General features: G+C 38.4%; 1 protein-coding gene across 1 annotated transcript in view; it reads right to left on the reverse strand.

Annotated features, from left to right (window-relative positions):
* The window catches only part of LOC110114087 (protein VACUOLELESS1), a 165,347-nt gene that overhangs the window by 19,944 nt on the left and 119,675 nt on the right, over nt 1–25,728 (reverse strand). Inside the window, exons 12-13 of the mRNA XM_028696467.1 lie at nt 1,918–2,047; nt 1,727–1,829 (exon numbers count right to left, since the gene is read on the reverse strand). Of these exons, the coding sequence (XP_028552300.1) occupies nt 1,727–1,829; nt 1,918–2,047 (233 nt within the window). The remainder of the gene's footprint in view (nt 1–1,726; nt 1,830–1,917; nt 2,048–25,728) is intronic.

Genomic DNA, 25,728 nt, shown 5'->3' on the forward strand with positions numbered 1-25,728 from the left:
TCTGTCAGCTAAGGTGGATTCAGATATATCCCCTTAGACAAACACCAACCCAGGTCCACAAGGTATTCTTGGACGAAGCAACACATGGTTGCCGACAAGGTGCCTTCTATCAGGTTGGATCGACTACCTCCTCTGACTAAGTAGACCAGGGATCATGACAGCCCGGGACGACGGAACCATGGGATCTTGATCGGGCTCGTCTTCATTCCCCCACCACCAGTTTTAAGTTTGTGGTGATAAACTTTAGATTTCAAATTATCCAAATTCAAGATTTAAACCCTAGAATTATTGCTATTATATGATAGGTTTATAACCTATTCGACCCTTTTAATGACTAGCCTTAATCGAAAGTTCTCTTCTGTTATCAGGAGGGGTAATTAACTATAGGGGCTTGCGCCTATAGGAAACCAGAACTCAGATAAAAAAGTCCTCACCAAATGAGGGCGAAATCTCTAGGTAGTGTCTTATCTAAAACCCAATCTGCCTTCTGAAAATTCCCCCGGAATCTAATCTAGTTAAAACTCTCTGTTGTCGTCGTCATACAAACGCTTAAAAGAAAAATAGACGAATGACGTGGAGAGGCCGGGATCACACAATCCAAAATGGAATTTTTCGGAGCCCACACAATTGTGCTCTATGTTCACAGGGATGCTGGTGAGCTTGAGTAATTCATTCAATATCCAAGGTTACTAATTATGAAAGCATAACAAAAGGAGCCTTCTCATAATTCAAGGTAGCATGCACGGCTACATATTTGAAGTATTTCAATTCCAACATATCTTTTTGGAGCTGGAAAACAAAGCTTTGTAGTGGCTTGCCTGGCTTCGGGCCCATTATTAAGAAAGCTTGCAAGTTTTTTGAGGGCTTCAAGACACTTTCAAACTGAGTAACAAATATTCTCTTGAATTATACAAATGAGGTGATGGCGCTTAATGGAAAATGACTAAACCACCAAAGGTACATACCTTGAAGGTGGTGAGGAATAATCGACATTTTAAGGCGCCATCAATGTCAAGCAAAGATGTCGCAAACTCAAAATACATGATGTGCTCAACGGAGTTGATTCTCCTCCAGTAGGATTCCAAGTTGGGCTTCTTGAACTTTGAAAGTGGCCTTACTTCAGCTATCTCTCTGGGTAGTGTGTTGGTCTGCTCAAGTTCTCTTCTTTATACTGTCAAGGAGGATAGTACTATTCGTCACTTGTGTGACAACTAGTAGGGTCAATATTGGATATAGTGGTAAGCACCCTAGTCTTCAACCTTCTATGTAGAACTATCGAGTCAAAGAAACCATTGAGTTCAATTTCTCTTGGAGCATTCCTCTAAAATCCTCCTAGAACATCTTGAATCATTTAGGTGAGTCTTTTTTCATCTGCCCAAGGTTACAACAAGTGGTAAAGGTCAGGTTCTATATGTTCACTAATGGCTCAGGGTTATGTTGTTCTTCGAGATGTGCCTATCTTCTAGTCATAGGCATAAATCAACGCTCACAGGACCATTAAAGATGTTGAATCTAAATTAATTCGTTGATAATGCGTAGGCAGAACGAGTATACACTACACACATGCATAAGAAAAACCATCTAAATGAACTACTAAATAGATTGGCACATTACACTTGTTGTAAAAGCACTAATATTGTATAACAAACAGCATACATTTCAAGTGATTAAATGATTGATGGCCAAATGACTTATGGAGCCATATGAAAATGAGAGAAATATATACCACCCGGTGGCCTCTTCTCTTTGGAAAATTTTTCAAGAGAATCCCAGTCCCTCACTGTAGCCAGTGCAAAGGCTTTGAGCCAGTACCACCTCTTGTCAGAAACCTGCAAAAAAGATTTCTTCCAGATTTGGTATGACAAAGAAAAATGGCATATTGATGTTTCAAATTTCAAGCAACTAGATGCCTGTCACCTTGAATTCTGTTCTCACTCTCAGAGCAGCTCTATGGTTCCCCAGTACAATGCATGTACGAATTGTATCACTGATGCTTGAACCAACAAATATAGACTGTTTTGTAGAGACTTCAAGCTCATGTTGTAACCTGTGAGCAAAATTTGTTAAGGAATTTTTAACAGCTCCAGGATGACTCGCTTAAGTTTTTAACAGTTGTTGCAAACCAATTTGATTTATATAGAAACAATCCAGCTGAATCAATTAGTTTGAGACAATTCATTGCCCTCATACAAATTAGATGAGCGGGACTATCATACAAGGAGTTTAAAATTGGTATTTACAATGAAAGGCACCATAATCAAAATAAATCATTGGTGGCATACATCAAACAATAGGCAGGTTATACAACGTATATTCAAAAATCCTAACTCCTTATAGGCGCTCCTGTAAAATTAAAACACAGCCACAAACATCCAATCACACAAACGTCTCATAGACTCTAAGGGGCTGTTTAGCAACAAGTAGGATTTAATCATTTAACTTTAGTAAGATTTAGTAATCCAGATTTACTAAATCCTACTAAAGTTAAATCCTGAAAATTGTTTGGCAAGACGAGTAATAAATCCTATGGAACCACTTGGCAATGTAATTTTGGATTTAAGACAGTTAGTTTATTAAAAGCTTAAATTCAATTTACATATATAATACAAGTTGCCTATTCATTTTAATTTAAATTACCGTTAATAAATTACAACTATAAATAATATAATCAGAAACTAGTTTAACTATTAAATAATTTAATAATATAATTATTATTTAGAAGATTAATTATAACATAGAGATATTAATTAGCTTAATAATCTAATTTTTATTATAAATATTAATAACTTTACTAATTATATAACTACTATTATATTATGAATAGCTATCTAATTATTATTTAGAATATTAATTATTTAATTTTTATTTAATTATTATTTATATCATTAATTACCTTTTTATTTTTTAATGTATATTAATTAATTACTTAAAAATAATTCCTAACGATTTGCACCTTTCTTCTATTCTGCATTATTCATTGTTGTTAAACTATGAACTTCGAGTGAGCCAGGGTTTTAAACAAGTTGCTAAAATCTTTTTTGCTCCTTCAACGGCGTTCCTTCCTGTCGAATCGGAAGTTGCGAAATTTGGTAGTTTTTCCTGTTGGATCAAGCATAGTGACGAGAGCTTGCTCGCTGCAAAAGTAACTATCATTCTCCCTTTCGTGCACTTCTTCAGCCAAATCTCATAAATCCGTCAAACTCCAGCAATTAGGAAATCCAAGATTTATGAAAAAAGAGGGGACAGAGGATTTATTCCACCGTGAGATCTATCAGCTGCTTAAAACTTGTTTGGCAGGATTTAGCATAAATCCTACTCAAATCCTGCATAAGCCCTATTGTGAAACAATCCTTGTGTCAACTTCTTCCCTCTTTCTATTCTAGATTCATCTCTTCCATCCATTCAGTTTCTGATCCACTTGATTTATCATTGTGCTTTTTGTTTTCTCATCCAACCATCCTAGCCTTAGGCTTCATTTGGGATAGCTCTCTTATTACTTTGATTTCCAAACCTTAACCTGTGGGATCCAAAAATTTGCACCATGACCTCCCCTCTACTTTCGAGGGAGTTTTATCGGATTAAGTTCTGGAAAAAATTTTGGGGAAATAGATTAGGATTGTAGATAATATACTACCCAAAGATTTCACCCTCATTTTGAGGGGACTTTATGATGAGTTCTAGTTTCCTATATGCACAAGCCCCTATAGTTAATCATCCCTCTCGATAACGAGAGAGAACTTTCGATTAAGGCTAGTCATCAATCAAATACGTAGAAATGCGTGATATCTGGCATATAGTAGCAGCATGAGAAAAAATTGCTGAAAGTTTAATATTTAAAATTGAACATTTCACCATCTTGTACTTAAAGCGGATGGTAGGGGAATGGATGATGGATCCGATCAAGATCCCATGGTTCCATCATCCTGGGTCATCCTGGTCCATGGTCTACTTAGTTAAAGAAGGTAGTCGACCCAACCTGACAAAAGGATCCTTGTTGGCAGCCATGGGTTGCTTTATCCAAGGGTACCTTATAGACTTGGAGTGTATGTTTGTCTAAGGGGATAAATTTGACTCCACCTTAGCTAGCAGAGGGTTTTGTGCCTTATTGATTATATCATATTGATTCATATCTCAATAATTTAGTGCCGTTGGGTAGCATCCGGGTTCTGGCAATGATCGTAATTTAGTTGTGTCATTTTGTGGCAAAAGCACCCCGTTCAGAGAGCCCCGGTCATAACCGTTGACCTGCGGTGCCATTTGGCGGCAAAACCACTGGTTAAAAGACACATGCCATATTCTTACTGGTAAGAGATGATTTGAGAATGAATCCTAGTGATATTCTCGATCAAACACTAGCTCTTTGTGAGTTGAAATGTATTTTCAAATTTATCAACCTTAGTAAATTATAACGGATGATGAATGAGTTTTGCTTTAAGCATTTGTTAGATTATTTATATTTTCAACATTTAGATTTGATATTTTTAAGAGTTTTTTGAATTTTTTAGGTATTTGGGTGGAATTTTGAATGATTGTGAATTAACAATTTCGGTTGAAATTTTCTGTCAACACGACTATCATTGGGGTGATTAGGGCATTTTCATTTGTTGATTGAATCTTGTCAACTTTGTCTACTTGCCGATAGAGGAATGGGTTCGTCGTTGGCTGCATGCTTTTATTAGTGGATTTCTCTTGTTATCGACATTGAAGGCCATTAACGTATAAAACAAATATCTCGACCGATACCACGACCGTATATTTGTTTGATGGTTTGAGTCATGTCAACTCCTATCTACCCGCATAGAAGGATCAGGTTCGAACTTGGATTTATTATTTGACCCGCACAGCATCCCTAGACGTCACGTGTACCTGTAACACACTCATCGGGGCCCATGCAAGTATATATTCTTGGAAATGCACTTTCCCATTCGTGTGTATACACGTTGTAGTGCATGTGTGGGAGCATTTTTGGAATATTTGACGGGTCTTTTGTGGTAGCTCGTAGGCATTTACATTTGTTGTAGTCATTTGGTATTTTGTTCGTATATGGCATTTTGCATATATAGTGAATCTCCTACAACCCCACAAACATTTGCATTCATTGCCCAGATGGTTGTTGATCGATCATCTTTTGCTTACAAGGGATCTATGTATATACCTCCCCTAGATGGTTGTTGACTTATTACAACATTCTATGCTGTCATTTGTATCTACAAGACATCTAGTGTCAGTTGTAGATGAATCATTGCTTTCACATTTTAACCACCGTCATTGCTTATAAGTAGGCTGATGTGTTCAATATGCTTTATGTAAGAAGTTGTTAGATCCCTATGCCTTACTCGTGAGTGTACCCCTCATGTGCGATTCATTATATGTGCAAATATCTTTTGTTGTTATCAATAGGTGTTAGCACTTGCCACATATTGCACTATGTGTGTGCGAGAGGCTACATTGCATACAAGTGAATTGATGCATTTATTGCACATTGATCCTTAGCATTTGTAGGAAACTACCACATGCTTATAAGCTTGCTACATAAAGTATTATTATTTGTAGTTAAATTAGCATACTTGATTAGAATTCAATAACATTGATTGTGCATAGACCTCATTCACTCCGAACTCATGGAATGCATCAAACCGTCATGTTCATTGCATGTCATATTTCATTGTTTGAAGAGGGAAAATGATTATAGATCTTGTGCTATCGCTTGTGAGCTTATCCTCATATTTTTCATTCTGATCTTTACTTACAAGCAGTTTGCCCTTGGGGTTCTTTATCTACTATAGATTCTTGCATGTTTGATTGCAATAATATCCTTTGTTGATGCATTTTCTGTATGTTGAATTATTGCTGATGATCAAGACACTATTGCACTTCTCCATGTTTATTCATTTTGTTGATCTATTGGATTGTTGATACTTTCTTTCCATCAAGTAAGTTACATGTCAAACTCTTCTGGTTGTAGTTGATTACATGATTGATATAGATGTCACTTGCTCTCATTCACAGGTTGACTCGGCTGAACACTTTGAGCCTTTTTTTTTTTCATCGTTCATCACTTGCATGCGTTGAGAGTTCATTCATCATGAATCTTATTTGATTGCTGACATCCATTCGATTGCATTTACTTGCATATTGTCTTCATGTTCATATAAGGCCCTTAAGTTCATTTATAGGTTGATAAGCACATTGTATTCACTTGTATGCATCTTGTTGTTATTAACAAAGGATCGACAAGTCTCTCATAGTTGCTTTGCAAGGGATCGATATGCTTGCCTACACATCAACTTGCATTGACTTTAGGAGGGCCACATCCTATTTAAAGCTTAACATCTCTTTGGTAGATTAGCATACTCATCGAAAATTCTTCCTTCACGTTGCTCATGAGCCACTTGATCTTTTTTACAAATGACATGTTGTATGCATATATGTATACATAGGGAACTGGTCATCATTGCAATAAATCGACGAGTGAGTTATACCCATCACCAGTTCCTTCATACATATTGATTTATGAATGATTGTGTTTGCCATCTAACTTTGTTATCACATTGATCAGTGAATTGTTGCATTTGCTTGTGCATCAATTTTCAGTGTTCGTTCTTGCACATTTCATGTTTGAAAGTTTGCCCATTGCAAGTTCTTATATACATGCTCGTCGGAGAATGGTCACATTCATTGCATGCTCCTTGTAGTAACTCGTAGGCGGACTATTGTACACGTTACAAATTCTATATTCATTCATTTTGCATATTAACTTTTGCATTCATACGAGACCAATGTGTATGATTGCATATTGCTAAGCACTAACTGTAGGAATACCACTACATTTGTTGTACGCTTCCCACACTTTGTCCTCAAGCATATCATGTAGGATGCTTTATCATTCGTAGGCAAGTTAGCATGCTCGTCTATATTTTGACTTATAGGCACCTATTGCACTTATCTATAAGCTAGCTTGTCATTGATTATCTATGATGCACCGACACTTCTCCTCAAAGAGGCGTGCAGTGTCCGACACCGTGTCCGACACGACACTCGTCCGACACTCCTCCGACACGTGTCGGACACGCCGAAAACGTGTCCGATTAAAAAAATATTAAAAATAAATTGGACACTCGTGTCGGACACGCGTATTTTAAATATTTTATAATTTTTTAAAACATATAATTTCTTATATTTTGCAAGATTTAAACTAAATTTCTTATTTCATATCCACAACATCAAATCAACGACTACATTTAATACCCATTCATCGAATATTTTCATTTTCATTTCTCTTTGGCAGTGAAGGTATTTTCATCTCCTCTCTTTTTGCACAATTACAAATCTTTCTCTTGTTGAACCAGAGTTGAAAGTAGTGATATTCAATGATGATGATATTGAAGGCCAAAAACAAACCTCTAAAGCTAATCATAATAATTAAAGCTTGAATACTTGATGTTGTAGTAAATGATTATTTGCTTATATTTTTGTGGTTGTACTAGATATTTTGTATTAAATATTTTATATTATAAACTAGACAAGTTATCATGTCATTCATTTATTATTGTTTGTCATTTTTAATATGATATTACATTAATATATATACACTATATAAAAAAATGTATTGCCGTTTCCGCGTCGTACCCGTGTCTTATATTTTCAAAAAAACGTGTCCCGTGTCCGTGTCGAGTCGTGTCCGTGTCGCCGTGTCCGTGCATCATAGTTGATTATTCATCACATTGCCTCATGATTTACGGCATGACTCATGACACCCTTTCTATTGCTAATTGGCATTTACATTTTAAACAGCATGAAGACTTTTGATTTTTATGGGAAACTTCATGTCATCGATCGTTGTCACTTGCAGGAGTCTAGTATATTTGTTTACACCTGAGTAACATTAACTGTGTGTGAGCTTCTTCGCTCATCACAAGTTTCCTTCTTCATAAAAGTGCACTGTTGTATTTACCCAAGCATTGTGTTCCTGTGCACATATCGTTCTTTGCATAAGTTCTCTACTTATTTATTTGCATTCATTTGAATGAGCGAGCTAATCACTTAATGTTTGTATTTTTAACTTGATCGTATGTTCATTATTGATTTAAAGTCCAGTCCCTTGATAAAATTGTTCGAGTTCAAATTCAAATCGCCATCATGTCATTCAAGTTCAAGTCCCCTATGTTCTTTATTCAAGTCTTTTTGTCAGTTTTCTCTGTTAAAATTTGTAAGTCTCTGTTAATTGTTCAAATTTTATTCATTTGGCAAGTTCAAATCATCATTATTTGATTTGATTTAGGTCATCTACAGTATTTATTTAAATTCAAATAAGGTCCCATGTTCACCAGAAAATTCGGCAGCCTCCCTGCATCTTCCCTGTATTTAGAGAAAATTTCAGGAGTCTAGACCTCCCCCCACGCTGGATAAAAGCATGTACGGTAGGTGTCAGATGACATCGCGACCATAAATCTTCAATCCCACCACGCCAAATAAACGCATATGGATTTTTTGGTACTTGTTTGAAATGCACAGATCTTTCCTCGTAGGCACTAAGGCACCTACATGTACTTATATTCGTCACCGCCTCGCAGTAGGTGTCGCACTGGGTTCCCTTCCCAGCACGCTAAAGAAAAAAATGTAGAGGCAATTTTTCGATGCGCTGCGATTAGGGATGAGGAGATCATAGTGATGCAAGGCTTGATGAGGTATGCGGCCTTGGGCTTATAGTGGGTTGATTTGAATGGGGTTTGGATTAGTGAATATGGGCTTTATAGATAGAGTCGTGGGGGAGAGAAGGGGTCGGCTAGGTAGAGCAGGAGATCGTCTCGTGAGGGTATGGATCAGAGGTCATATGGAGCTCTTCTTGAATGAACCTCGCATGAGGTGTGACTAGGGAAGAGGAGATTATATGGAATGAGGGATGGTTGGCAATTGTAGTTTGAGGAAGAAGAAGAAGGCAGTGGATTGAGGTCGGGAAGGTGTGTGCAGCTTGGGAAGACCGGAAGGCTTGCGGCTACAGGTAAGAGGAGATCTGGCGATTGGTTTGGATCGGAGTCGAGGTTGAGTAATGCAAGGTGGAGTCAGCGGAGTTTGAGTGGAGGTCGATGTGTGGATCTAAAAGAAGGCAAAGAAAAAGGAGGCTTCTACTAGGTAGAGGGCTCGGACAAGGGGTTTCGGCTGTGTGAGAAAGAAGCGAAGAAGAGAAGTATCGTTGCCGTTTTAACGACACGAACATGGAGGCATTTTCACACGCGGGAGATGGGATGGATGCGATAATTCGTCGCCGTTGCATACTACGACACTGTAGCAAACGGCGGGTTCTGGGCTAGATTGTAATATTTTAAGAAGGTTTTAATAATTTGGAAGGTTTTAACGGTGTGTTAGGGCTATTTAAGAAGTTTTGTCTAGGGTTTTGATGATATTTATAATGAGTTTATTTTCCTCTTGTTGGTATGAGTTTTCTAGCAGTTGCTAGTGTTTGTGGGAGAGCGGATATACCTCTCGAATAGTGTATATCAATTGTATCTTTCGTTATTAGTTGAAGTAGTAATAAAAAATCAGTACCTATATTTGTGTTCCTGAATTTCTTCTCTACTTTGTTGTTTTTGCTTCCAAGACGCATCAAAATGATATCAGAGCAAGGTTTTGGAGGGATGGCATGAAAGAAGGTGGATGTGTTGAAAGGCAAAGTGAAGAAGTTCTCAACCATCAAAGGAGGGTTTTTATCCATGGAGAATTGGATGGAAAGAAGACTTGAAGAGTTGGAGGAGATGATGAGGAAGCTTATGGAGATGTAATCCAAAACTCCACTGGCAGTTTCAATTGCAAACCCTAACCAAGATGTGATCGGAATTCCCTTAGCCGAATCTAAGGTAAAAGTGATTAGAAGGGAGGAGTTCGATAAGAAGAGTTTCTAAAATCAAGAGCCACCTTCTAGGGCTCTGATAAAGATTTCCGGATGGGGGGACAACAAGAAGAGAATTTTCTGGTGGAGGTGGTGGGGTAGCCAATCACTATGGGAGGCATTTTGGGCAAGAGTGGGCGACCGGATATGGATGGGATCGAGTTGAGTCGTTGAGATCGGATCATGCAAGGAGGGTGAAAGAAAGGAGAGATTTCAACCCTCCATACACAAGGAAAACATGGAGGGATCACAACAACCGCTACACTAGAGGAGGAAGAAGCTATTGGGGCGGTGACGATCCTAGGGTGAGAAAGTTGAAGATGTGGAGGATTAAGTAGAATAAGAGTGGGAGTTCAATAAGTGATACACAAGTTTCTTCCGAGGATAAACTTATCGACAAGAAGAAAGATATGAATGAAGAGGGCGAAGAAATAAACTTGCAAAGCCAAGCTGATGGTGTTGATCAAAACCTAAGAGTACTTGTGCAAGCAAAGTGATTCTACCGAGAAATCCATATCCCAATAACCTGTGTTTTTCAGAATCCAAAAACGAAGATGGGAAATACACTGAAACCAAGTCAACGTTTAAGAATAATAAAAAAAAAACTAGTGGAAGCACCTTTGGTTTCTACTAGTACGGGTGTTTCTGGAAATGAAAATATTCAGGATGTAATTAATACAGAGTTCTCAAAGAATAAAATTGATATCAAATTGATTAAGCTAAAAAACTCAAAGAATGAAATTCAGTTGGAAAGAGCTGCGCTGCATCTTCAAAGTATAGATAATCAGTGTGTGGTCTTATAAGGTAATGATGAAATTATAGATGAGAAGGATGTGGAAGAACTACATTGTCCATTCCGACAAGAAAAACTAGAGGATGTAAATGATATCAGTTTCTTCAGTAGACAAGTTGATTATTTAGAGTAGTCAAATTAAAATACTGAAACAAATCCAAGTTAGAAAACAGGAGCTTGAGGAGGATCATTATAAATTAGTAAACATTAAGATTAATAGTTTCATCTTGTAGCAATTATGAATTGACTAAGAAAATAAACTATTTCTCTCTAAAGATTGTGAAAAGTACATGGTGATATTCAAGCAATTACACTGTCAGACTATAATGTGAAACTTTTGGAAGGGATTCATATGATGATGAAAACAAACGACACTAAAAAGGTTTGTGAGTCATATGATGCCAAGGATTGTGAGATTTCAATTGATTGTTAAGATAATATTTTGCACATTATTTCAAACAAAATTGCAGAGCTGCATGCTATTATTCAAGTAACGAAGGGTGAAACCTATCATTTTCAACTTGAGTAATCTATCTTCTTTCACACTTTTAGAGCAGCTTGCACTAACATTGGTGGAGCTTAGAGCACAAAATAAAGTGCTTGAGCAAGAAACTATTTTGAGAAATCAAGATATTTTTAACCTCCAAAGAAAAAATTACGAACTAATGGAGATAAATAACAGTTACAAAAGGATATTAATGCGGGCAAACAGCGAGACGAAATGTTAAATGTAGGATTGGATAGAATGTGTGGCAGATTATAAGATTTACAAGAAGCATATTTAAATTCTCAAAGTGAAATCTTGAAGTTGCTCAAGGAAAATGAATCATTGCCAAAGAAATTGTATGATTTAAGTGAACGAAATGAAGCATGTGAAGAGGAAAATGATGATATCCTTAATGAAGCAATTGCTAAGGAGCTCCTCTCATTAATTTTCAGGAGTTGCATTGCTAAAAATCTTCTCATATAAAGTAGTTAATTGGTGATGTGAACAATCTTTATAGGATCACAAATGATATAAGCCAGGAGATCAGAGCAATTAATGAGTGCATGAGAGCTCTTGAAGCTAAAACATGCATCATAAGAAGTGCTGAACCCACAGTACTTTTTGAAAATAAAATCCAGCCAGCAAGAAATTCCTTGAAAAACTCAACATAGATATAGAGATTGGCGGGAAACTTTTTTAGAGCAGAGATACAAGGAGCTGTCCAATTCAAGCAAGATTCAAGGCATCCAAAACTCAGAATTGCCTCTAGCTCCTGATGGTTGTGTGCATGTGATCAATAGGACTTGGTTATAAATGGATAAGAGAAGAACTTGTTTTCATTATTAGAAGAAGAAAATTTCTGCAAAGATTATGAGATTTTGTGCTTTCAAAAATCCGATCAAATGTTGGAAAAGGAATTTTATAAATTGCATGGAGTGGAAGCACACAAAACCGAGAAAAAAAAACATGGCATCTAAAGTCTACGTATCAATTGACGAATGCATATGCAACAAAACAAAAGCTGCAAAGTTAGTACATGATCTTCATGTTTCATCATTCATGGAATTGATATTTAAGGAGAAGTTCTTTGAGTTGATGCAGATACTTAAGGGCCTTGGGACAGCTGATATTGTGCAAATGAAGTTTCTAGTTGAAGAACTTGCTTGCAGAAATGTACAAAAAGAAGATTTAAAAGAAAGTGTTGAAATGCTCGTAAAAGAAATAAGGGGCTAAAGGCAAAATTAAATGTTTATGTTCCCCTTTTTGCTTCTTTGGAAAATAAGATTGCGTCTCTAGAGGTACACCATTTCATTGATAAAACTTCACATTCAGAAAAGTAAGAGAAAGCAGACCAAAAATTTCAGTCAAGTATGACGCAAGCATCACAGCTCAAGAAGTCTAAGAGCATCAACTGGAATATTGGAGCTAAAAAAGTTGCGTACGAAGGTTAAGGTGCTTCAAAAAGCAATGGCAGATTCTGAAGGACTTCTAAAGCAAGGAGAAGTTGTTTCCGGTACCAACGTGGATGATGAAACAAGAGAAGTCAAAGCATGGAAGTCAAATAGAATCACAAGACCAGATCTAATAAAAAGTGAAGGCATTAGCATATGTTAAACTGTTGAAAGATGACATATTCTCTAGAGTGAAGCACGAAAATATAATGAAAAATATAGAGAACTGGATCATGTGCTAAGCGGTTCTCGACAAGAAGCAGATTTTGTTGTTGAAACAAATTATCGAAAGACAGTTCTCATCCTTTACCATGAGGAGAAGGTGCGTCTCTGGGGGGAGAGGAGAATTAATATGCCAGGGGCCCACAGCCAAGCCGGAGGAGCTATTATTCATTATGTAAGGAATTAAGGGGAGGTATTTAGGAAGGTTTTAATTTAGGAAAGCTTTAGTTGTGGAAAGTTTTAATATTTTAGGAATGTTTTTATTGTGGAAGGTTGTAATTGTGGGAGTTTTTAATATTTTTGGAATGTTTTAATTGTGTATTAGGGCTATTTAAGGAGAAATTTTGTCTAGGATTTTGATGGTATGCATGCTGAGTTTATTTTCCTCTGTTGGTGTGAGTTTTTTAATGGTGGCTAGGGTTTGTGGGATATCCAATCTATCTCTCGAATAGTAGATCAACTGTATCTTTCAATTTGGATTTATGCCGGGTAGGTCGACTATGGAAGCCATACATTTATTCAGAGGTTTGATGGAAAAATATAGAGGAAATAAGGAGGATCTACATATGATATTTATTGATTTAGAAAAAGCATATGATAAAGTTCCAAGAGAAGTGCTATGGAGAGTTCTTGATAAGAAAGGAGTCAATAATGCTTATATTCAAATCATTAAAGACATGTTGTTGTTGTTGTTGTTGTTGTTGTTGTTGTTGTTGTTGTTGTTGTTGTTGTTGTTGTTGTTGTACTTCCAAGGTGCATCATAGTTTTACATTTTAGAACCATCATTATAAAAAGCTGCAATCGTCCCAAATTAAAAGAGATTTAACAATTCATCAATTATGCTCGCATCATTACAACAACAACAACAACATCAAGCCTTTATCCCACTATGTGGGGTTGGCTACATTAATCCTTTTTCTCCATTGTCCTATTAAAAGTCAAATTCTCGTTTGAATCTAATAAAGAAAGATCATTTCTAATATTTTCTAACCAAGTTTTTTTAGGTCTGCTTCTACCTATCTTAACATAAGTCAAATCTAATACCTCTACTTTCCTAATCAGGTCATCGGAAGGCTGCCGTTTTATGTGACCAAACCATCTAAGGAGAGTCTCTCTTATCTTATCTTCTACTGGAGCTACTCCAAACTTTTCATGTATATGCTCATTTCGTATCCTATCTCTAAGGGTAAAGCCACTCATCCACCTGAGCATCCTCATCTCTGTCACAAAAACATAATCCAATGACAATTTTATTCTGCATGAATCCCTTTTATTTACCTAGGAATTATTTAGCCTATTCATTATTTCATTTCATGAATAGTCAAGAAAAAACATCAAATAGGTGATCTAATATAAACCATGACATCTCAATAAAACACATGCGAACAAGATAATCTGATAGTTTTTTTTTTTTCCAACACAAACGTGGTTTATGTTGCATTTAATCACAAAATTCTAATTAGACCACCCGTTTGAAACAAATATTATAAATAATTTCCACAATTAATTAGGCACAACTACAAAAAGATCATTATGTAATCTTCAATTTAAAACCTTAGCGGATAAGAGCATTTTAAAAAATTGCATTTAAAATAAGAGTGGTTATAGTGTGAATAGTGTGAGATTGACTAAATGTTCTCAAAGGACAAAAACACCTAGCAATTTAAATCTTTATGTAGATGTTTGGTGAAAGCTATTAGTCACATATTTTTGTTGAGATAAATTATTAAATTTTAAACCTGCAAACATCACATGTTTCAATGTTGTACAATATGTTCAATCTTTACTCCAAATTTAGATGATCGCTTAGAAAGAGCACTATGTAACATAAGTATCTTCAAAATTAAATCCAAACAGAGAGCATTGAAAAAAAAAACTCTGGACCAAAGTAAGAAAATAATGTTATTAGAAGAATTACTAAGCAATATAATCAACCCCTAGATTAACATTTCAAGTATCTGCATGTCTCTGCACAGATATGCAAGAAAATTTCATGACTTCACCCCAATCTTCAAAATCAGACAAATTATCAGGAAGCACGGAATTAAAATGCTTCCCTCATGTCTTTAAAACTAAATCGCACATGCACGCCATCCTTAGGTCATTACTCCAGCTAGGTCAAACCTGCTGAAGTAAAAATTAATCAACATAAACTGAAAGTCAATCTCTAGGATGTCTATGCATGCATGTATACTTAATGTTGATAATCTAGTTATGAAATGCATAATTCCTAAATGAAAATCAAAATCTGCATTACAATCAATATTAAGCTATTCAAACATTTTACAATAACGGATAGATCTTGATTAGAATTTCCCAGCTAGATCAATTTCTTCTTAGCTTAACCCAAATGTCCACATATCTATCAACCTACTTAATTCAATTTGTACTTTTAATGGATTGAAGCCTAGTTGAAAAGTAGATTTTAAAACCTCTAAAATCAAAATATACTTAACACATCTACTGCGTGGTTTGACGGTTGTAAATATCAAGCAGGTTTGATATAAAATGCTTTGGAAAATGGTTATTTTTAACTGTGAGATAAGATGATTTGAACATCATCAGGATTCAAAAAAAGTTTGAATTGATAGAATCTCAATAAACAATCAAGAAAAGAAAAGGCAATTTAATTCCAAATTAAATTCATGGCTCCGCTTGGGAGTTGCCTATAGTTTAGATTTAGGTTAGGTCTTAACGGCCCCCATTTAGGAGTTAGCTGTAGTTTAGATTTGGATCAAGGCTTACGGCTCTCATTAAAAGTGGCTCGTATAGCGGGCCTTACGGCTTCCCTTGGAAGTATCCCATATAGCGGGTATTACGATTTCCCTTGGAAGTAACCCGTGGGTTGATATTTGAAAAGAGGGTCATACTGCTTACATTGAAAGTAGCTTGTGCAGCAGGTCTTACGGCTTCCCTTCGAAGTAGCCAAATTGTTTGGGTTTAGGGTTGTTCACTTAGAAGTACCACTAGCATGCAGGTCTTACAGCTTTGCTTGGAAATAGCTCATAGTTGGGATTTAGGTTTAGGCTACTTTTACCTAGAGATTTTTCCAAATGTATGGGTCTTACTTCTTCTATTAAATGTGACCCGAATAGCAGACCTTAAGGCCTCTATTAGAGGTTGCCAATTGAATAAGGGTTAGGGGAGATTAAGTTTAGTGGAGACTTAGCAAAAGATACTTAGTTTTGGGCTTTTCACCACCATGACACCCATAGTAGTTTTTTGTTTACAGTAGTAGCTTCTAACTCACAGTAGTAGCTTTGCTTACTTGTTTCTTTCAGCCTTAGTCTTGCCTGCAGTAGTAGTTTTACTTATAATAGTTTTTTTACTTTCAGCACTTGTTTTCACTGCTTCTTTTTCTTACTGTACTAGTATTCTGCTTACAGTACTAGTTTTGTGTTGACCTTCTATACCGAGAAAACAAAAAAAAAAAGAAATCAAAAATCAAATCTCACCTGCTCTGCCGAAGCCACGATCTAAGCACAACTCGCACGTCGCTGGCATGTCAACGTCATCTCACGCACGACATCACACGATCCTCGCGTCATTAAAATGAGCACGAAGGCTCTCATTCGCGGCTGCTTCCTCTCACTCATCTCCTCCAGCAAACCGAGCTCTTCGATCTTCTCTGTTCCCGACCCTTGCTCCTCCTACAGACGCCAGCCATCACACGAGTAGCCCCCAACCAAGCAAATCAACACCAACCCGAGCCCTTGACCTCGATCCCTCCTCCGATTTCTCTACCAGACCAAATCCAGCCAACCGAGAATCCCGTCCCCCTTGGATTTTCCGGTCGAGAGAGAGAGAGAGAGAGAGAGAGAGAGAGAGAGAGAGCTTTGCCTACCTCATCCTCCCCAAGCCAAGCTCCCTCCATCCTCCGATCCAAGCCCTCTCTTCCCTATCCCGTGCCTACCTTCTCCCTGCGCCGACGCCCAGCTTCCGATCTGCCCTAGCCTGCAAGCCATGCAACAGTCTCTACTAGATCGGGTGCATTGTACCTGCAATAATGAAATGCATGGGCATCCCTCCCATATGCACCATTGGAAACTCCTACGACAATCCCTACAAATGCCTGTTGATTGAAGAAGGCGATGTTGGAGATCAAAAGTGGAGGATCCGTCCTTACAAATAAATACGATCAACAAACCACCTGAGATTGGTGAAAGGTGGATATGATACTGGTACAAATGACTCTCCTACGAACACTTCTAGGAGGTCGTGGTGGATACAATGGGTCCAAGCAAACAAACACAAGTCACTTGTGGATAACAACAGTGGATATTTCATAGGTACAATGAACCACTATGGGCTCAAGTACAGATGATATCACCTACGATAGTGGTGATTTAGATCTTCAGGTATTTCGGGTATAAGGGCAACTCGATGTATAGAGAAGGACACCCCTGGCAGAACGAAAGGGAAGTTTAAATAAATTAGAACTAAACTTCCTGATGTTCCAAAGTTTCTTCTTAGTCTTATACTTAAGAAGAATAACGTTTTGGTGTCCACAAACACCGGAAGTAACAAGCCTACGACATTAAAGAGCTTGAAAGAAGTTCTCTTCAAAGCAGAAATCATTAATTTCAAAGCCTAAAAAGACCTCCCCGGTGATTGAGAAAGAGGAGACAATATCAATATGAGGTGCCTCGTAACATCAAGCGCGACGCCACCGAATCTGCAACACTTATACAAGCAGACAGAAGGCGTCTACAATCTACAGCACACTGCCACCGGATCCGCAACACTCGTACTAGCGGACAGAATGCGTATATAGGCTCTCAAATGAAATGTTGTGCATTCAAACAACAATTATCTGCACAACCAAAATATGAAAAAATGCCCCTGCACGTGCACTATAAATTGTATACACATAGGTACACTAAAAGAAAAAATACAATCTCGACTCTCATGGGCCCCGGCGAGCGTGTTATTGGTACACACGTGACGTCTAGGGATGCTGTGCGGGTCGATAAGTGAATTTAAGTTAAAACCCGATCCTTCTATACGGGTAAATAGAAGTCGACAGGGATCGAACTAACAAACAAGTATACGGTCGCGACGGCTGGTATATTTATTTTATTGCATTCATATTAGCCGTCAAGGCCTATAACAATAAGAATTCACTAACAAAGGCACGAAGCCTACGAAACCCGATCCTCCTAAGCAGGTAAATAGGAGTAGACAGGGTTTGAGCCATAAGATAAATATGCGGTCATGATATCAACCGGAATATTTATCTTATACATTCATATTAGGCCTTCAAGGCCTTTAACAAAGAAAATTCACAAACAATGGCACAAAGCCTATGAAACCCGATTCCTTATTGGTAAGTTAATAGGGTCAAGAATGTTCAATCAAATGGAAATGACCCCAAACATCCCAATGATGGCCATGTTGAATGTAAATCTCAACCGGAGGGGTCCATTCTAAATATTTTCAAATGCTATCCAAAATTTCACAAAAATCCAAAAAAAATCTCAAAATGCCAAAATCATCAAAATCCAAAAATATTTAAAATTGAAATAAATCCATCAACACTTAAAGTAAAATCAATCCACCCTTCACAACAGTTTGGTGAGGTGGATAAATTAAATTTTACTTCAGCTCACAAAGAGCCAAATGACTAGTAGAAAATATCACTAAGATCCATTCTCAAACAATCTCCTGCCAATTAGGACGTGGTACGTGTCCTCTAATAGGCGGTTTTACCGCCAAATGGCACCGCATGATAAACGGTTATGACCCGGGGCTCTCTGAACCAAGTGATTTTGCCGCCAAATAGCACCACGAAATACCGGTTATGGCCAGAGCTAATATGGTCCTTATTGACATCAAATCCTTGAGACATAAATCAATAGAATATGATCGATAGGGCACAAAGCTCTATATTAGCTAAGGTGGATTCAAATTTGTCCCATTCGACAAATATTCACCCCAGGTCTACAAGGTACCCTTGAACGAAGCAACCCATCGCTGCCGACAAGGATCCTTCTGTGAGGTTGGGTCGACTACCTCCTCTGACTAAGTAAACCAGGGACCATGATGGCCCGGGGCGATGAAACTATGGGATCTTGATCGGGTCTATCATCCATTCCCCCACCATCCGCTTTAAGTGCAAGATGATAAAATTTCCAATTTTAAATATCAAGCCCTTCTCAAATTTTCAAATCCAAACCCAAATCCCATATCAAAACTTATTGCTGCTACAATATGCCAGATAACACGTATTTCTACATATCTGATTGACGACTAGCCTTAATCGAAAGTTCTCTCTCATGATCGAAAGGGGTGATTAACTATAGGGGCTTGCGCCTATAGGAAACCGGAACTCAGATCATAAAGTCCTCAAACAATGAGGGCAAAATCTCTAGGTAGTGTCTTATCTACAAACCCATCTGCCTTCCAAAATTTACCCTGGAACATATCCATTAAAACTCCCTCGTCGAAGAAGAAAAGCAAAAAACAATCATAAGCGTGGCGGGGAGGCTGAGGCTGAATTTTTGGAGCCCACAGATTTCTGGTGACTCCGCTGGGGAACGTTTTCTCTTTCCATCTTTGGCTAGTCATCTCAGTGTTATAGTAGCAGTTATTTCAACTCATATTCAAAATTTTGAGTCTTTCAAAATGATCGTTTAACGATTCAAAACTCTAAATTTTCTAAAATGATCATTCAACAAATTCATTTGGCATACAGCAGAGTTTTAAAATTATTTTTATGGTTTGCTTTTGCTAATCATTTTTGTATATTTTTATTTTTGTGTTATGTGCAAGTCTCTGCATTTTTGAAAGTTCGAGGTGATGTATCAGATTCTGATAACCAACCCTTATCTTTCATTTATACAGATGGATCTACAGAACACCCCGATGACCGTCCAGCTGGAACGAGGAGCCAGGATTCAGCTGGCCAATGTTGTTATTTAAACTGGGAATAATGGAGCTACCATCTAGTTTGGTAGCGTTGATTTCCCTGCTGTCATTGCAAGAGCTATCGGAGCTCCTACTCGTCGCACGCATCTGCCGGCGCAACGACCCACTACTACTGAAGCTCCTGCCTGTCGTGCGCATCTAGCAGTGCCACGACCTACTGCTGAAAATCCTCATAAGAGGATTTCTGTGTTCGAGAGGCTGTCGCAGCCTAAAATCCCAGCCACCATAAGAATTATGAATGGTGGAAGAGTTTCTGTGGTGGTTGCAAATACCACTACTCTGTCAACCGGATTATCTGCATCTGAGAAGTACAATACTGAAGCCTCCTCATCTGGAGGGAGACCTACAATGAGACAAAGAAGAAAGATGAACGCTGAACTCAAGCTCAGCAACAACAACTCCCAGTTCATCCCTCCAATCTGTCAGCTCAAGAGCCTGAAGCCAATGTTCCTACCCGGAACAAGTTTACTGACTGGAGATGGGTTAAGAGGAATAGCTCCACTGGTGAGCTAAAGAAGTCCTTCTGTGATCAAAGGCCTGAAGCTCAAATCCCTCCAAGAGGCTCTTTCAGCTCGAGTATACCGAGTTCTGAAAACTGTGAAGGAGAAAGGGATGAAGAAGAAAAGTTACCATCAGCCACTGGCGGTCGACACCAGAAGAGCTCCGCCAAGAGAATACCTATCTGTTGCGGCAGAAAGAAGAGAAAGAAAGTATATCCCGCGCGGTGAACATCGGAGCGTGACACCTGAACCATATGTTCAGGGATCTGCCGTTGAAAGGTCCTGGTGGAAAGAAAAATAAGTCTGGAGGGCAAAGCCTCGGAGAAATGAAAAAGAAAGAAGAGTTGATTTAGGCGTGACATCTGGTGATGCTTCCCGGAGATCCGCCTCAAATAATAAACAATGTCAGAGATGGGTTCCAAAGAAGACCCATGACGACTCCCCTCCAGACGGTAGAAAATTTGGAGAATCTTCTAAAGGATCCCGTCGCCCTCCATTCCCTCCAAAAGAAGAAACCAACTTTGACCGCTGCCCGCTGGTTGAAGAAGTCTCCTTGCCTAACCAAGAACCAGAGATCCAGTGGCGACGCCGCTCGGAGATCCGGGTACTAGAAGAAAATATAGAAGAAGAAGAAAATATAGGAGGAGAATACCTTAAAGGGGAAGAAAATATTGAAGAGAATATTGAAGAAAATATTGATGAAAACATCGAAGAATATATGAAGGAAAATTTAGAAGAAGAAATGCAAGAAATAAATAACACTCTGGATATTGAAGTTATCTATATGATGACACATATAAACATCGATGATGGCGCCGATTATGAGAAAGATGACGATCATTGGCAACCGCCACCTACACAAGTATACCGCCGTCGTCGTAGAGATGGGTCCGCCACTGGCAGAAGTGGACATTCCCAAGGAGAAGAAGAGGTTGAAGAAGTAGATGAGAATACTTCTGACGCCGAAAAAGTCACACTCGCTGAAATGCGACGACAAATGAGGCGCAAATGAGAGCCAAAGACAGGGAAATCTCTCAGTTGAATGAAAAGCTGACTGGGATGATGGTTCAGATGGGGGCAATGATGCAGATGATACAGAGAACTGTCGCTGTTGATACCATACCTATTCCTCCTGCCGATCCTCCAAACTTCCAAGTGCCACAAGGTTCAGGAGTACAGGGAGCTCCTGAAGGTGGTCGTGAAGTCCATAACGTCATTCGCCAGCCCACCCCACAAAATGTTGCAAGTACTTCTGAACCTGTAACCGCTGCACAGTTGGAAGGAATAATCACAGAAAAGATCAGAGCTATTATAGCCGTTGACCAAGCAGAAAAGCTGGTGGATAAAAGTCGTCCGTACACTGCTGAATACGACCAAGTACCATACCCGAAAGGATATTCAATCCCAAAGTTCAATACTTTCAACGGTAATAACAACCCCATGCAACACCTGGCATAGTTTAAAGCCACTTGCGGGAACACAGGAGGCAATGACGCCCTACTCTTCCGACAATTCGTCAGCAGTTTGACAGCAACTGCTTTCGAATGGTACGTTGAATTGCCAAATGACTATGTGAAAACCTTTGCAGAGTTAGAATCTATGTTCGTGAAGAGGTTCACTAGTGCAACTAAGAAGACCACGATCGCTAACCTCGCTCTTGATAAGAGAAAAATGGAAGAATCAGTTACAAAATAAATTACTCGCTGGTGCAACCTGAGCATGAAATGTGAGCAGCAGCTCGAAGAAGAACATGTCGTACAGTTGTTAATGGGCAACATTGATGACAAGATGCAGCCCTTCCTATGCATGGCTATAATCAATACATTTCAAGACTTGCTAGACAGAGTGGCTAAGTTTGAAAAACTGAACTTATCCATATCAGAAAATCACTCTGATAAGCCCACGAAGACTAAGGCCCAGAGTGCTAGAAGGGGTGAGACCGACTCTACGTTCTTCTCTAGAGTTGATAGAGAAAGGCAGGTGATTTACAACGCAGACAAGGGAAAGAAACCAATGCAGTATGAAGAAAAGCTCAAACAGGCCTACAACCCTCAGCCCCAGCCGAAGCTGATACTCAGGGGCAACGATAAGCCACAAACTTATCAGGGTGGTGGAGAACGCCCGAGACAGACAATAGGAACTGGAGATATAACGTTCCCATCCCTCAAGGAAAAGATGAAAAAGAATATTTATTCAAGAGGGAAAGTGTCGCAAAGTTATTTCGACAGATATTGCAAACGGGTCTAGAATTACCTGAATGCAAGAGGCTCAAGGAGTCGAAGCACACTGGTGACCCAAATTATTACCCATACCATCGGGTAGTCAGCCATCCTATTGAAGATTGTTATGTTTTTAAGGATTAGCTCGAAAGAAAATATCAAAAGGTGGAACTCACATTGTCTAACAATGTGCTGTCTCACCCTAGAAAAGAATCAACTCGGGTAGTTACGACTTCCTCCGTACCCCCGATTGAAGAAAGAATGAAAGAAAAGAAGCCAGTTCAAAAAGAACATTGAGAGACTGTAGTCTCCAAGAAGACTGTGAAAATGTTGAAACAACTCGAAGGAGTTCCAGGGGTGCAGTGAAAATCTCCTACGGAGACCGTATTAAATTTGAAAGCTCTGCCTATGACATGAGCTTCTACTTCTAAATAACTCTCCAATCAAGCTAGTTATTCAAAGTCTGGAAAGATGAAATCTTCCAAGAAGAAGACCAAGCTGAAGAAGCCCAATAAGAAAATGACTGCAACCCAAAGGGTTATCGACAGTTTGGATGAGTACTACCAGACTGTGCGACCTATCAAGCTCGCTGACTTCATGGCAGAGCTCAAAATTGATGAAACCGAAGAAGATGATGAGAATTTTTTTCCAACAAAAGTATGTCGGGTCATCTCTGTGGCGCCAAGTACCTTGACAAAAGAAGAATACACTGAAAAAGTATCACCTGAATCTTGTATGATGGTGTTAACAATGGATTACAGTTCGGAGGAAGACATGCATTTTTCAGAGGAAGATGAATCAGACCCTAGCATAGTGTCTCAGATGGGATATGTAAACCTGGGTGGTGATTCTGAATCAATGGATGAATCTCTAGACGCAACAATGGCTTGAAGAAAATGCTCCATTAAATCTGAACCGGAGGAGATTGCTCAAGTGCAGTTAAGAAGCGGCAAGATACTATCGCCTCAACCGAAGAAAGGGGTCTCTAATAAAGACAAGGAGAATGAGATAATCATCAACGATGATATAATCCCAGAAGATCCTAGGAAAAAAAACACTTCAGCTAAGGGGATAGATTATAATATCTTATCTCATCTAAGAAAAATCCCAGCACAGCTCAGCATATATAATGTCTTGGTAATGTTTAAAGACCTTCAGGAGACTTTGATTCAGGCTCTCAAAGATCCAGAAATATACGAGACATTTTGCTGAACGTAATTTGATTGAGGTTCTACAAACTCGTAATGAGCCATTTATCACCTTCTCTGAAGAAAACATGATGCTTAGGACTGCAGACCATAACCGTCCTCTGTATGTTACTGCAGAGAGCGATAAGCTGATCATCAGTCGAATCCTGATTGATCATGGATCCTCCGTAAATCTGATAAGCTTGAAAGCACTGAGATCCCTTTGCCTTGATGTGGAACACCTCAGGCCAAATAAGCTGATGGTGCATGATTTCAACAAAAAAGGACAGAAAACCCTTGGATCATTTATGCTCCCTCTTGTATTTAGAGAGCTCCAAACATAAGCTAAATTCCATGTGATTGATGTAGATACTTCATTCAAGGCGCTACTAGGTCGTCCTTGGTTACATGAATATGGTGTTGTCCCGTCAAGATTACACCAGTGTATGAAATACCTCATAGATGGAGAAGAATTCAGGATCTCTGGCGACATTCAGTCATTTACAATTCTGTTGGAGAATTTTTGTATCATCAAACGGATTGCATATTTTACAATCGAGAACGGCATAAGAATATAATATATTACCCCGAAGGATAAAAATACCATTTCCTTATGGACTCAACTATAAAATTTACAATTTTAACAGAGATTCCCCCACTCGATGTTTGATCAAGCAGTATTTATTTATTTCTGGGGTACAGACGTCCCATAGGGGCAAGCCCCTATGGTTAATTACATCCCAAGTTTTGGCTTGGGAAAACTTTTGATTAAACTAGTGGTTTTCTTGTTTGGAAGTCATTTTAGACATTGACTAAAGTTTGTTTTTTTTAAAATCCAAGAAAGTCTTAGTTAAAGGATTTGGTCCTTTAGGAATTTCAAGGAGAAGATTAACTTAGAATCAGATTTGAGTGAAGTCCAAGGGAAGGTGAGGTAGGAGCACTTGATTCTGAGGGACACTCAGAGGTGCTCAAACTATCATATATTGGGCTTTATATTTTAGAAATATAATTTTGGTTTAAGTTAATATTTTTATTAGAAGGTTGGGGCTTACATCCCAACAACACTTGTTGGAGGAATTGCCCGAAAGATGAGGGCTTATAGGATGATTTAAAATCAACCATTGCCTCGGACCCTAAGTCTAAGGTGAGGACTACCGATAGGTAGTGCCTCGAACCTAAATCTAACGAGTGCAAAGGGGCTTACGAACTACACCTCACAAGAGGCATAGCCTGCCTGACCTCTGAATTTATTATCCCGCCTGTAAGGGACTACCAGCTAACCCTCCTAATCGCTTTTAAAACCATGTCATCCGGTCTCAATGCAAATGTAAAGTGGAAAGATTGTTTTAATTTAAAAAGTAGGGCTTATAGCTTGGCTTTGAGGCCAAGATGCCTAATTATATATGGTATGCAAATGCTGACTCACAAAAAAAAAAGATTTTGTTATCTAATCCTTATGTGGAGACATTCTACATGTGACACATTTTTGGCCATGCATGATTATTTTAAGTTTTTGAAAAACTTGGCTCTTTAAAAGAGAGCCATGCAAATTTTCTTTTGTTAGAAAACCATGAAGCCTAATTTCATTTTAGGTTGCTTACATTTTAAGGGGTAGAAAACTTAGTTTATCCTAAGAGCCTAACGTAGTAGAGTCCAGGTCACGCCCACAGAAACAAAAGAAGAAACCTAGGAAAGACATGTTGTTCTATTGCACACTAAGTAAATAAACAACGCATGCTTTTGTATATAAATAAAGACAGAAATGTAAATAATGTCCCGATTATTACAAACATTTTTGGCAGCTGAGTTGTCTGTCATTATACAACCCAGTCAAATTTACAGACTCTACTTGTGGGGGTCTTCAAGCTTCAACCTTCGGAGGGATACTTTCTCCCTTGATCCTCCTTGCTTGCTAATCCAAACCCCACAAGTTTCACACCCTAGATCTAATCAAATACATGGTGTAAAAAGAAAAAAAACTCAAATCTGCAAAACAGAGTCAGGCAGCAGTTTATATAACAGAAATATGATCATCCCAAAATTGGCCTAACACTTA

This window comes from Dendrobium catenatum, unplaced genomic scaffold, assembly GCF_001605985.2.
Source record: "Dendrobium catenatum unplaced genomic scaffold, ASM160598v2 fragScaff_scaffold_743, whole genome shotgun sequence".
Taxonomy (NCBI): Eukaryota; Viridiplantae; Streptophyta; class Magnoliopsida; order Asparagales; family Orchidaceae; genus Dendrobium; species Dendrobium catenatum.